Source organism: Camelina sativa, chromosome 11 (genome assembly GCF_030686135.1).
Source record: "Camelina sativa cultivar CO46 ecotype springtype chromosome 11, ASM3068613v1".
Classification (NCBI taxonomy): Eukaryota; Viridiplantae; Streptophyta; class Magnoliopsida; order Brassicales; family Brassicaceae; genus Camelina; species Camelina sativa.
The window spans coordinates 36,803,119-36,817,405 of NC_141890.1; the positions used below are offsets into that span (position 1 = coordinate 36,803,119).

General features: G+C 37.9%; 1 protein-coding gene and 1 non-coding gene across 2 annotated transcripts; one reads left to right on the top strand and one right to left on the bottom strand.

The window, feature by feature from the left end:
• Positions 1-455: 455 nt before the first annotated feature.
• LOC109127564 (uncharacterized) lies at positions 456-1,022 on the bottom strand. The gene has a single exon (XM_019232515.2). It carries the CDS (start codon positions 935-937, stop codon positions 695-697), a length of 243 nt encoding a protein of 80 aa, XP_019088060.2. The 5' UTR covers positions 938-1,022; the 3' UTR covers positions 456-694.
• Positions 1,023-10,002: 8,980 nt separating this feature from the next.
• LOC147934913 (small nucleolar RNA R71) lies at positions 10,003-10,109 on the top strand. Its single transcript, XR_015573450.1, has one exon. It is a non-coding gene; the product is annotated as a small nucleolar RNA R71 (small nucleolar RNA).
• Positions 10,110-14,287: the final 4,178 nt, after the last annotated feature.

Genomic DNA, 14,287 nt, shown 5'->3' on the forward strand with positions numbered 1-14,287 from the left:
CGAAAGAAACAGTTTACTTGTATTCATCTTTATAAAAAGTTACTTTTAGTTAACGTGAGAGGCTTAACAAAGTACTTCAACGCAATATTATATATGTAGCACAGTGCTACTAGCACTAATAGTAGAGGGACGTGTAGACTAACATTGTTGTTGATTCCTTTTTTTTTTTTTGTGAATTTTAAGATTGTAGAGAAGTTTACTCCGTAAACACTTCGGTGTGTTTTTACTAGAGTTGACCAGATCAACCGATAAAAAAAAAAAATCGTTTAAGTCCGCTTGATAACAAAATGGTTTAGTTTTTAATGTTTAAATTGATAATCCTTACAAATTTATAGCCGCCTATTGTACAAGCGCACACCTATATCGTTTTTAAAAACATTTTGAACTAATTAGTATCAAATTCTTATACACAACTAGGAAATGCATCTGTTTCCTTTAAAACTGAATTGTTGATAAATATGAAACATTGTTTTACCATTACTATTACTTTGGAAAGAATAAAATAATCAAATATTTACATCGCGAAAGCTAGGAACTCACTGTTACAAGATAATTCTCTTTGAAAGAATCTACCTATTCTTTTCTTTTCTTTGGCTAAAACAAAACTTTTGATTTACACATTATAAAATATCTAACAAAAAGACAAAAAAAAAACATCGGAGGAGAAAAAGAAAAAAAAAGTGACAATTGTTGATTAGTGACCACGTCCCCTTCTGCTCGGCCCGGACGCTAACCGGTAAGCAAAACTCTTCCCCACAGTATGTTGACTTGTCGAGCTGTTCTTCACCTTCATGGTCGCTGAGGATTGATGATCATGTCCTTTAGTATATCTCAACGGCTTCGATCGTAGAGCTCTGCAATCAACTCTCTCAAGCATCAATGACGGTACAACTAGTAACAAGATCATATACAACACAAACACATTCTTCTTCTCCATTTTTAGAACTTTTTTTTTTTTTTTTGCTTTCGTTAGTTTCTTCTTCTTTTCTCTCTTCTTTACTTGTTTTCTTTTTAAGTTGAGGTTAAGTAAGAATAGCTTCGTGAATTTATATATATATGCGATTGTGTTAACGTGTGTAAGCGAAGGATTAATTCTTGACCAAGAATGTTTGACTCTTTGATTTTGTGTATCGCGTTTTTACATATTTAATTTGAAGTCATTCAATCTTTTACTATTTAATTATATATAAGCCGGACAAAACAAAATTATGTGTATTCATATTACAAGTGAATAACTAATGAGTTTCTCTAACTACCTGCTTCACCACAAGAGATGCTGTTGAACTCTGTCTCTCTATGACTTTCATTCAAAGTTGAAAAAAGACATCTGTTTAATTTGTAAGAAGTAAGAAAGTAGGAATTGAAAAATAGTTAGCAAAGACGTAAAAAGTGGAATTTTAATTGGTTAGTAGGAGACCAATGGGTAGACTTATTGAAGGAACAACAATTTTTTTCTTGAGTGTGTGAGATCTGTCAACTTTTGACTTTTTTTTATATTCTTCATAGTAGGTTAGGATTAACACGGTGTGATGTCATGATCAGATCGATTCACGTTCGTTAAGAGGGCAAAATTCAAAACGATGAAATTATAGTCGCTGCCGAGTGATGACGCGACATCATTTACCAACTTTTACTCTTAATATGTCCGTACCACTTCTTAACTTTTTATCTACTAGATTGGATGTCAAGAGTTTTAAAACAAATTGTTTAAAGTTGTTGATCTCTATGATTCAAGAACTTTATGAGTGGTCCTATGCTGATTTCCATTTGATAGAGTCAATACTGTCAGTCTTAGCCAATCGGTTTTGCTTTGAAAACGAAAACAAAACCAAAACCTAATTAAGTGAACCGAACCGAACTGAAGCGTTGTTAGTATGCCTAGGAGGCAAGGACTACTCGGCTGTTGTTAGTTGTATAGTTTCAAATTAACTTATGTTTCTCTACTTTCATAAATAAATAGGAGATATGTAAAATGTAGGAATGCCTTTCGTATAAAAGTATGATAGATCGTTGATGATCTGAACTTAATCAAAGAGAAGAACACCTTATATTCAATTAGAAATCAACAAGAGTTACACAGATTGGGAACTCAAATCGACTACAAACAATACTCAAATCTGTTATGCGACGATCAACATTGATCGTCTCCCAAGCACATCGCAAGGGACCTCAAGCACACACTTGATAGATTTACACACAGATTTTTTTTTTGGCAAACACACACAGATTAAGCATAAACTCTCTCGATACTCATCTCTCTTATTTATACTTTCAGATTGCAACTACAGACATTCCTATTGCATCAGAAGCTTCTCTAGTTCTCTTCCAAGTACCAACTCAAAGTCCACGTCATTAGCCTTCATTTAACAACACAACACTAGACCAAGTGACCAACCGTATCAAAGTATTGGCTAGAGGTAGGTAAAGGATCAATGAAGAGTAAGTGTTGCGATAACACAATATTTTTTTACTTACACCCGGCCTATAAAACAAAGTCGGAGATGAAGAGTTTACCAAACCAAAATACATGTTTTAATTTTGATATTTTTTACACTAAAAAAACAAATAATAAAACATCTCCAGAGGTGATAAACTCGTCAACGCGCGTAATTAGAAAATGCAGGTTTGTTCGAAAAAAAAATTAGAAAATGAAGATTAAAGATTAAAGATTTGTTTGAAACTCTTCATAACCAAATTCTTTTTTTTTTTTGGTTCAAAAATCTTCACATCCAATCTAGTGAGATGAAAAGTTAGACAAACCACTCTAGCAATTTCAACTCCGAATGAAGAGGGATAGAGTACACTGCTGACTTGGGCACCCAACCCATCATATCATTTAGGTACTATATATATATATATATATGTACTTGGTTTATGTTATGGAATTTGTAAGGCATCCAATTCAATTCGTTGGCCATCGACCAACATGAGATTAATTTAGGAGAACGGCATTTACATACTTCAAATAAGGGTCGTGGCGACAATACATGCATTGTGTACGTAACGTTGTTGATCCATATATTTACTAAGTTACCATTTCATACAAACTAATGTTTTTTTGCCATAAAAGATCTCTCCATATAGGAGAAGGAGAGTTACATTGCTTTTTCGCTCCTAACCAAGGGATCCTTATATATGAAGCAAGATGGAGGAAGCTTTTGTGTAATGTGTCTTGTTAAATGAGGAAATTGAAAAAAAAAATCATTTATAAAGGTCAAATCCCAGATAATTTTAGATTAAATCTGATGGATTTTGAAACCAAGGAAATAAATGAGCCAGTACCAATAAGCATTTTTGTTGAGCCAAGACCTAGTTTCTCGAAGAGGTTGGTCTGAGGGAAGTGGCGGATCCAGCCAAAGTTTTGATCAGGTGCAAAAAGAGCAAAAAGTTGTTTTAATGGAGATTTGAACCTCTGACCTCTTGAATTAGGTGTGCATTCATTACCACTACACCACTTTTATCAAGAAATTCAATGTAAAACCAAAGCGTTTTTATATTTCATCTGGTGTAGTTGTACCACCCCCAACTAACGTGGGTCCGCCCCTGCGGATAGATGGAGACACTTCAGGTTTGGTTTGAGTAATTGAGTATCAAATTTTATATACCATTCGATATCAAAAAAAACTGGTTCAAAATTAGACATGTCAATTAGGGCTAAAGTCTCTGGGCTGGCCCAATCTTCCCTTAAAAAATACCGGGTTCGGGGTTAAATATATATGTCCAAAAAAAATCAAGTCTTTCGGGCTCAGTTTGTTTGGGCTTAGTCCGACCGAGCTCGGACCAGCCTGAAAAACCCTTTAACAAATATATTTGTACTTTTTTATTAACATTTTTATTTGATTGCAATATTTGATTAGTGATTTATTGTAAATAAAGTTTAAAACTATAATCTTAGTTTTCATATTTACTTAATAACCTTGCTTAATACTTTTAAAATTTTTATCTATGATATTTTATATAAATTATATATTGTTTTGTTTGGTTAAAGTATAAAATTTTATTTATTTTTAAACTTTTTCTTTTAAATCAAGTTGGTTGTAGTGAATATAGATGAATTATTAAAATTTTGATTGATTTATTTTACATTGCATATTTAAACACTGCTTTTTAAGACTTATAAGTTTGAATTATTGATCGGTAAGATAAGTCCGAAAAAGCCCGAAAAGCCATGTAACCCTGTTAGAGGCGGACTTGAAGTTTGAAATATAAGTTCGGAAATATTTTGGACCGGGCCGGCTCAAAGATATGCGAACTTTACGGGTTTCGGGCCGGACCGGGGTGGACCAGCCCGATTAACACCCCTATTCAAAATTGAAATTTGAATTAATGAATTTTCGTTTGGTTTGTGCCCACACCTATTCTCTTTTAAATACTGTAAACAACATGACACATGCGTTAAACATCTTATGGCGTATCTTTATAATTTACATTTATAATCGCTTTTGCATTTAAATTAATCCCTTTAGAGATCTCGTTTTGGATTCCATATCATAGATAGATGTTAAGGTGTATATATAAGCACTTTATAAATGGCACCTTGAAAGCAACTCGTTGCACATGGTTTGTTGTGATCTATAACACGGCAACTCTGTTGATGGGCATACATGCCTCTTCAATTTGTTGGATCATTTGATCCCAATAAATAATAAGATGGGATTCAACGTCATCCAACAATTTCAACACAGAAGAAATAGATGAATCATGTTACAACTTGTCTGATCCCAATTACATATATCTCTTTGGATCTAGCATTTTTATATATATGTAATATGTGGAATATATTAAAAATTCAGAGGTATCTGAGGATTGAAGCATTATCATTATCAAACAAATAATTTAGCTAGGATTACTATTATACGTAAGTATTATTTTAAGTTTATATTGCAAGTAGACTTTATGATAAAATATAATAATACTCCTACAACATAACCACATATTTATCCCTGTGACGTTTTCCTTGTTTATTTTGTTAATTAGATAATTGATCTTGAGATGTTGTTCAGAAAAAAAATAATAATAATTGATCTTGAGGTGGAAAAAAGATTAACATGTTTTTCTTTATTCCCTTTTTGTCTCTCTGGTGATCTATCCTCTTACTTGCGACTTTTGTTAATTAGTTTTTTGGATGATATACAGTACACTTATTGAACACTGATGAATTGCGTGATTTGCTTCAACAAGTTGGAAGTAATCATTTACGTAACCACGTTAATATTGGGTATGGACGTCATAAAAGCGTGCTATACTCTATTTTCACTACAAGAAAACAGGTCATTTGCGACTTTACTAGTAGTCGCTGATTGGTCGCAAATAAGGATTTTGCGACGTCGCAACCATTTCAAATGGTCGCAAAAAATGGTTGCAAAATATGTTGGTCACAACAAAGTCGCTTATTTACGATAGATTGCGAATTCCAATATTGTCGTATATTAACGACGTATATGTGAATAGAAGTGGTAGTTGCTCATTTCCGACTAAACCGCAACGAAGTCTACATAAAGACAATTTTGTGACTATATATAACAGTCTTATGCTTACGACGGTTTTGGGACTAATTGAGGAATCTGGGTTTAGCAACTTATTACGGACGGTCTATTAGTCCCAAAAGGGTTATGAAGTCTGTTTTAGTGTAGTTGCAGTTAAGTCGCAAATTAGTCTTTAATTATTGCGACTAAGTTAAAGCTCTCATTGTGTAGTCACTAAGGAGTTTGTTTTTAGTAACTACTGTGCCACTAGGGGTGGAGCTTTTGTAATTTAGATTAGTCACGAAGTGATCACATTTTTTTAATTGGTTTGATCACAAAATAGTCACATTTTGGAATTGGTTTGGTCACAAATTCGTCACGTTTTAGCAATCCTAAATCTAATTAATTTCGGAATTCGAAATGCTAATAATCAAAAGAAAAGATGATTTCACACCTCTTTCACAGGTCTAACTTTCTGTTTTGCTTGAAGGCAAGCAAAAGCTAAGTCTTGGGGAGTTGATATATCATGGTTTTTGTGGTTTTAACCATGATATAATGAGTCTTTTGATGTGTCTTTAGGTTCTTTGTGAGTCTTTTCAGGTTTTATAGGATTTTGGTATGGATGGAGCAAAGGGGAGCAATTTGGGACGTTTTGGAGCATTGAACCGAAGGAAATCAACTTGGAGACAATCATGTCCATCAATACCACCCTTGGTGTCGGTCGACACCCTTTTTTGCCGACACAAGAAGCCCAAGTTTTGAAGATTTACAAATCTGCCCCAAAGTTTTCCATATTTATATCAGTAGTCTCTAAACGTGTTTTAGGAATATAAATAGGATTTTTAGGTCATTGTTTAGACCTAAATTTTATTTTTCCCTGCAACTTTTGAGAAAAAATCCTGAGAGATTTTAGAGAGCTTTTGGAGAGAAGAATCAACACTCCTTCAGAGAAGATTCAGAACTCCTTTTCTTCTTCTTTTAATCTCTTAATGCAATTTATTCAGACTATGATTTGTGTTTCATTGATTATGTCTGAGTAGATTTGTTTGTTAGGTTTAGGGTTTCTCATTAGGGATTTCATGGATTGTTTCTTAGAATTATTAATTGATATGAGAATATAGTTGATTTTCCTGACAAAAACCTTTGCTGAGCAAAAACACTTCTTGCAAAGAGATTTGATTTATTAATTTGTGAACAAACTAAACTTGATTTTATTGCTGGTTTTTAACTTGAATTTTGCAAAGAGATTGAGATTTTTGGGTTTTAAGACCACTCCTACTGCGAAATCACTTGCGTCGCACATAACCTCAATAGGTAAATTCCAGTCGGGTGGTTGAACTATTGGAGTCGAGACCAGTGCTTGCTTGAGTGTAAGAAAAGCTTTTAAACATTCTGCATTAAACACAAACATGTTATCTTTGCACAGCAGCTGGATGAGGGGTCTAGCAATTTTTGAGAAGTCTTTTATAAACCGCCGATAAAATCCAGCGTGGCCGAGAAAGCTGCGGATATCTTTCACTGTCTTAGGAGGTTGTAGGCTTGACATCACCTCGATCTTAGCCTTATCAACTTCTATTCCTTTCTTAGAAATACGATGCCCAAGAACAATTCCATCGGTGACCATGAAATGGCATTTTTTCCAATTCAAAACAAGATGTTTGTCCACACAGCGTTGAAGAACCCTAGACAGATTAGACAAACACGAGGAAAAAGATGGGCCATAAACAGAGAAATCATCCATGAATACCTCCATGATGTCCTCTATCAAATCGGTAAAGATCGACATCATGCAACGCTGGAAGGTGGCAGGGGCATTGCACAGCCCAAAAGGCATTCGTCGATAGGCGAATGTGCCACAGGGGCATGTGAATGTCGTCCTTTCCTGATCATCCGGATGGATTGGGATCTGAAAGAAACTAGAGTAACCATCTAGGAAGCAATAGAAAGGATGATTAGCAAGACGTTCAAGCATTTGGTCAATAAAAGGGAGAGGGTAGTGATCCTTTCTGGTGGCTGCATTTAGCTTGCGGTAATCAATGCACATTCGATGCCCTATGACAGTTCTTGTGGGGGTCAGTTCATTCTATTCGTTTGCAACGATTGTCACTCCACCTTTCTTCGGCACCACATGCACCGGACTTACCCATGTGCTGTCGGAAATTGGGAAGATTACACCGACGACCAACAGCTTGAGAATCTCCTTTTTTACGACCTCCTTTAAGTTTGAGTTTAATCTTCGTTGATGCTCAATAGAAGATTTATATGGATCCTCCAGGTGGATTCGATGAGAGAAAAATTCCGGTGAAATAGCTGAAATATCAAGGAGTAGCCCAAGGCTTTCCTATACTTTCTCAACGCGCAGAGCAAGAGTGCAGTCTCAACATTGTTCAGGTTAGCATTAATAATTACTGGATATGGTGAATTTGGTCCAAGATAAGCATACCTGAGACCTTCAGGGAGTGGTTTCAGATATAACTTTGGAGCCTTGAGCTCGCTCCAGTCCTCATGGTCACCTTCGGCTGCAGAGCAAGGATCGAGATCGACCGATTCAGAGATAGGAATGGTTGATCCTCCATGTTTGTCAGTGGTTTTTACCGAAAGGACCGGATTGGCTAGTCCGGTTGCAGGATCAGGTAATCCAGTTTGTATGTTGAGGAACATGACTTCGCGTTCGAGGTTTGTTGTAGCGTCAAGTGTCTCCACCATTCTGATGGTTTCCTCAGCCAAGTAACCTAGCTCTGGCTCCTCCTTTGTCAAAGCCACTGCCAGATTGTCATTTGAACAAACTTCTTCATAGATCTCGGTTGCTATCTCCTCGACCAATCCAGAGAGTCTGCCCATCAATGGTCAGTTTCTTAGCCGCCTTCTCAAAGTTGAATTGCAGTACCAAATCATCCATATACAGATCTATTTTTCCCTCACGGACATTTATCATTGCACCAGTAGTAGCTAGAAAAGTCCTACCAAGTAGGATAGGGTCTTGAGACTCCTCATCGAGCTTCAAAACAATAAAATCTGTAGGTATATAGCAGTTCCCAATCTATACTGGAATGTTCTCTAATAATCCTTTTGAACGTCTAGTGGAATGGTCAACTAGAACGAGGGTAACTTGGCTTAAAAGTGTACAATCCAAGTTTAGTCGCTACGCTTAGTGGCATTAAGCTTACACTGGCTCCAAGATCGCATAGACAGTGACTAAACTAGAGTTCCCCTATTGTGCAAGGTAACATAAAAGGGCATGGATCTCCACACTTCTCTGGCATTCAGTTTTGGAGCATGGCACTGCACGCATGCATGAGATACACACTCCTTGTTCCAAACTGAGCTTATCGGTCAGGATTTCCTTCATATACTTTTTGAGAGATGGAACCATTCACACTGTTTTGATGAAAGGAAGTCGGACCTGAAGCTCTCCTACCACTGATTTTAGCTTTGCATATTCTCGCTCTTGTATCTTGGTCTTACGGCGGGTCAAAAAAGGTAGCTTGGGTGTATATGGCCGCTGGGGTTTGTTGTTTGGTTCTCTATCAGCTTCCTTAGTACCAAAAATCTCAACATCATCCACAGTTTCCCCAGATATACCGACGGGGTCACTGTTCTGTTCGCACATCTCGGATCGGCCAATCTGCTCAGAGGATCGGTCAGTCTTTTTTTCAACTGCGGCCCTTCTATTTCTTTCCCGCTTTGGAGAGTGATAGCGTTCAAGAACTCTTTTGGATTGGCCTCAGACTTGCCTGGTAGTGTTCCTGGGGTTGCCTTGACTCTCGCTGAAGCTTGTGCCACCGGATTTTCTAAGACCCTCACAAGAGTGTTCAACGTTTCGATTCTCCCATTCAGCTCTGAGTACATATTGTCTATCTTAACGTTAATCTCAATGGCATTTTTCTTCTGATTATCCATCAGAGCATTCATCATCTGCTCTAGCTTGCTTTCTTGTGGTGCAGCAGGTTGTTGTTGTGGCGCTTAAAAACCTTGTGAGAAGTTGTTCACTTGAGGCTTTTGTTGAAAGTTTGATCCCCCAAATCCTGTCCCCTTGGCCTGAAATCCTTGTGTGAAGCTGTTCTGCTGAGGTCGCGGTGGGTAATTTTGATCGTGAGGATTCTCGACATTAGTGCTTTGGTAGGATAAATTAGGATGGTTTCGGAAATTCTGATTGACCCCCTGTTCTGAAAATTTCCTTGTCCTCCTATATAGTTTACCTCCTCAGTTCCATCTAGACATGCATGCATCAGTCCCAAAATCTGCATATACTCTGGTTTGCTCTTCACACATGTTGATGTTTTGATGGTCTCTTTTTAGGAGGAGGTTTATCTTGGCTGTGAGGTCTTTAATGGCATCTGTCTCGACAGCATTGACTCGTACCGATCGGTCATAGTTTGTACCATGATTGCTGTCGCTTGCAGCGAGATTCTCAATCAGAAGATTTGCTTCATTTGCGGTGTTAGTGGAAAAATCTCCTCTGTTGGCTGTGTCCAGCGCCATCTGGAACTTTTGTTTGATACCTCCATATAAAATATTCATCAAGTTCTCTTGTGTGTATCCATGATGGGGACAGTCCCTCAAATATTCTTTAAATCGTTCCCATGCCTCGCAAAAAGTCTCTATACCACCTTGTGGGAAAGTGGTGATTTTGCCTCTCACCTTGGCTCACCAAGATTTAGTGTAGAAGTGATTCAGGAAAGCAGCTCTACACTGCTCCCAAGTGGTGATTGATCCTGGATCCAGAAGGTTCAACCATCTAAGCGCCTTATCTCCCAAAGAAAATTGGAAAGTGTCAGCATAAGGTAGTCGTAAGGGACACCATTGGACCTCGTGGTACTGGTCAATCTTTTGAAAGCCTCTATGTGATCTAGAGCACTTTTTGACGGTAACCCATTGAACACACGATTCTGAACCAAGTTGATCAGGCTGTGTTGATCTCATAATCTTGTCTTGCAGGAGCTGATGGTTGGATCGCAGATTGATTCACAAACAGCCTGTTGTGTGCTTCGCCATCCCTCAAGGAAGCTCGCTTTGCTGGTTGATTCGAGTCAGCATCGTTTCGCTATTGTGGGGGTTGTCTTTGCTGAGGTTGAACACCAACTCCTCGGGGGTTGAGCTGACGAATCTTCGTGTTATCTCCATGGACCATAGCGTTCGGCAGGGCTTTTGCTTTTCAGTTTTCTTGTTCAAGCTGTGTTAATTCCTCGTTACGCAAGTTATGCAAATCAGTTGCCTTTTGGCTTCTTGTTTGCATGCACCTGAAACACAAGAGAAAGAACACAAGAAATGATGAGTAAACTAAAATAAAACAAAACTTAGGCTAAATTCTGTTCTAAAATTTCAAAGGCAACATTTGGTCCCCGGCAACGGCGCCAAATTGATCAAAAGGTCAATTAAAACCTAATGTGTACTCCACCACGATCTTGTGATATCGTTGTAAGCTTTAGGATCTAATCCACAGAGACCAAGAACTGCACTATGAAACTTATTAAGATCAAATCTAGCTTAAGCAAAAGAGAAGGTTTGTGTTTCATGTAACTATTGAAATTGGAAAGTAAATAAACTGTTTTTGAATCAAGAAGGAAAATATTGGGCGCAGGGAATCTATGGGGAATATAATTTTCGGACTAAGGTGGTTAGATGGGATTGCATTAGACCCCGTTCTAGAACTCAAATCACTGTTGTAAAACTAACCTACTTTCGCAGTGTTAGCTATCTATGCAACGAATTAACTAGACCCTAAACCGTCGTTTGGATTTGGCAAACCAAGCAAGCAATAATAAGTTCAAATTTGATAAGTTCACAAAGTGCCTTAACTTCAACTTCCGTTGGCTAAGGGTCACCTTGCTCACCTAAGTTCTTTTCTAGCAACTCAACAACACTTTTGGTGCCACGATGAGTTAAACCTAAGATCTTAATCTAGGTGATCAGTCTAGTTTAAGCGTTAAGAACAACAATAGATGAAGAACAAGATAAATCAACCCAAAATCTAAAACACCTTCGTTAGAAAATCATAAATCCCCTTGAAACCCGAAACCCAATAGAAAAACTACTCAAACATGGAAGTAAAAGAACAGCAAATCAAAGATGAAGAAAACATGTTTGAATTGCAAAGAGAAATAAAGAGGGTTCAGAATTTTTCTCCAAAGTGTTAGAGAGGATTAGAGATCTTCTCCCAAGCTTACAAGTACTCAAAAGCTGCGTAGAATAAAAGTTGTCTTTCTAGAGGTCGTGTCTCGTGTTTAAATACTAAAAAAAACCCTATAAGTCGGTTTAAAACGAAAAAGGAAAAGTACTTTGGGTACGGGACTGGTCGATCCCGAATGAGGATCAACCAATCTTGGATGCTTTCTTGTGTTTGCTCCATATGCTTGCTAGTCCAATCAGTCTTCACCAAATTGGCTCCAGATGCATGTTTTAATCCCCAAAACACTCAGTTTCCTTCCAAAGTAACCTAGAACCTGTATAGACTCACAAAATACTAAAATGACTCTAAAAGCACATTTTGACTCAATAAAAGACTCAAAACAAATGTAAAAACTATGGTGCAAAACCCTATAAAATACAGACACATCAAAGGTAAAGCGTGATCGTGGAATCAAAGCTATGAAGAGGAGGATGTTCTAGTGGCTTGCTGATGTGTTTTCTGGCTTTTGATAGGTTGCTAGAGTTGAGTCAGTAGAATATTGCTAGGTTGTTGGTTCGATGTTTTATGTTTTTGTTGGTTGGTTTAATACTGCTATTGAATTATTGGTTTATTATTTATTGATTATTGGTATATGTTGGTTATTTTCCGCTGTTTGGTTTGGATGTGGTTAGGTGGCTAGTGGGCATGGGACCACTAGTTACTTATTATAAAAATAAAAAACGGGTCGGGTCGTTTCAGTTTGGTATTAGAGCCTTTACGGTTCTAGGAATGGGTTCACTAGGTTTCTCTTGTTGGTGTTTGGGATTGCGTGCTTTGATTGATTATGTGAGTTAGTCAATTGTGTGTGGCATGGGTCCTAGAACATCCTCTTCGAGCCTTCAATGTGATTTCACGGTAAGTTGTGTTTTTGTGTCTTGTTTATTTTATGCTTGTTAGCCTCTGTTCTTGGTAGAGCAGCGGTTAAAGGTGTTTTGAGTTGTTGGTCGTGGATGTGGACGTGGTCTTGGTCGTGGTCGGGCAGGTTCCCAGGGCCAGCGAGTGTGTGGTCCAGAGTTCCATGAGGAGGCACGTCATAGGGTCGCAACGCAAGCGTATCAAGAGGAACCAGAGGGGGTTAGCTGGTGAACGTGTCGGGCGTGCTGGGAACCCAGGTGTGGGGTTGCAGCAGGTGGAGCCTAGGGTCGAGATGATCACTTGTCGGATCTATTGGCGTGCTGTTAGAGCAGTTACCAAGAGGGGTACCAGTGCAGGCTCCAGTTGTGCCGCATGTGGCGGGGTGCAGTCGAGGGCTGTGGATGTTAAGGAGTTTCCATCATATCTTAGGAGGATGGAGCAGTAGTAGATGATTGGTACGAGACTGTTCTCGAGAGGTATCGAGCCTAGAGAGGCAGATAGGTGGAGTAATGCAGTTGGAGCGGATATTTCTCTGTTTGGTGGGTGATCGAGTTGGATATCGGAACTTGACTGGACATGTATGACATATTGCAATGTTATACTCGGACCACTGGAGGTACTTCTGGTCAGGATATGTTTATAGACGTTAAGGCTTGTTGCTCCTGAGGGGATGGTGAATTCCCTTGGATACCGATAGCTCGAGGGGCTATGGGCCCTGAGAGTGGTAGAGGGGATGGTGTTCCCCTAAGGGGATGAATAGTTTCCCTGATACCGAGATCTCAAGGATTGTGGTCCAAAACTGAGACGGTATGACTCGAAGACGGTGGTCTGAGAGTGAGATCGGTATGGCTCAAAGGTTGCGACCTAAGGGTGGATAAGTTGGGAGCAAGCAATGTCTAGGATGTGAATATAAGCATAACAATGTAGACCTCGGGAGATAGTGGTTTAATCTCGGGTTTTGGTTGTGATGATCATTATGATCAAGATTGTGTGGCCGGTGGTGCTGTAGCCCCTAGAGGGGGAGCTATAGCAGGGTTGAGCCGGGAAGGGCATGAATGTCAGGTGCAGTAATTTACGAGAAGCCTTCGAGGCGAGATAAACTAATCGTGGCAAGAAATGGTGGTTGAAGTTCATTGGAGATGGACGGGGTTGCTAGGTTCAAGGATTTGGCAAGCTTACTCGAGGAAATTTTGTGATGCAACCTCAGCTTTGTCTTCTCAAAACAAAACATAGTATACTTTAAATATATTGTTTGTGCCAATTTTTTGGGTCAAAAGCATTTGATAAAATTGATGAAATCTCAAACTTGTTTTATATTTTACATTTTTTTCTATCGAATTGATGAAATCTCAAATTCGATATTGATGTTTTATATCGAATTGTAGCTTTAGTTGATACTTGATAATATGCCTTATGAGATATGATACACAAGTTACATGTCACGCTTTGTAACGTCTTACCTATCATTTTTTCTATATTTTGTGACCATTGATTTTGTTTTTTAGATGGATTATTTTTTCAAGAGTCTTTTCCATAGTTGTCCCAAAAAAAGTGTGACTCTTCTTCATTTTTGATCAAAAACGTTTAAGTTGAGTTGAGTAATTAATCTTTTATTTCTCTTTAAGTGAAATTTAATAATAAATCTTTGTAGTATATGTTTCTTAGAAACTAATGTTTCACTTCAATTTTATTTTTTGTATTTAGAATTTTATAATACAATTACATAAATTATTTTTTTACTCCACCATGCATTAAAATCTTACTTCCATTTAAAACTCATTAACTCATTCTAAATTTT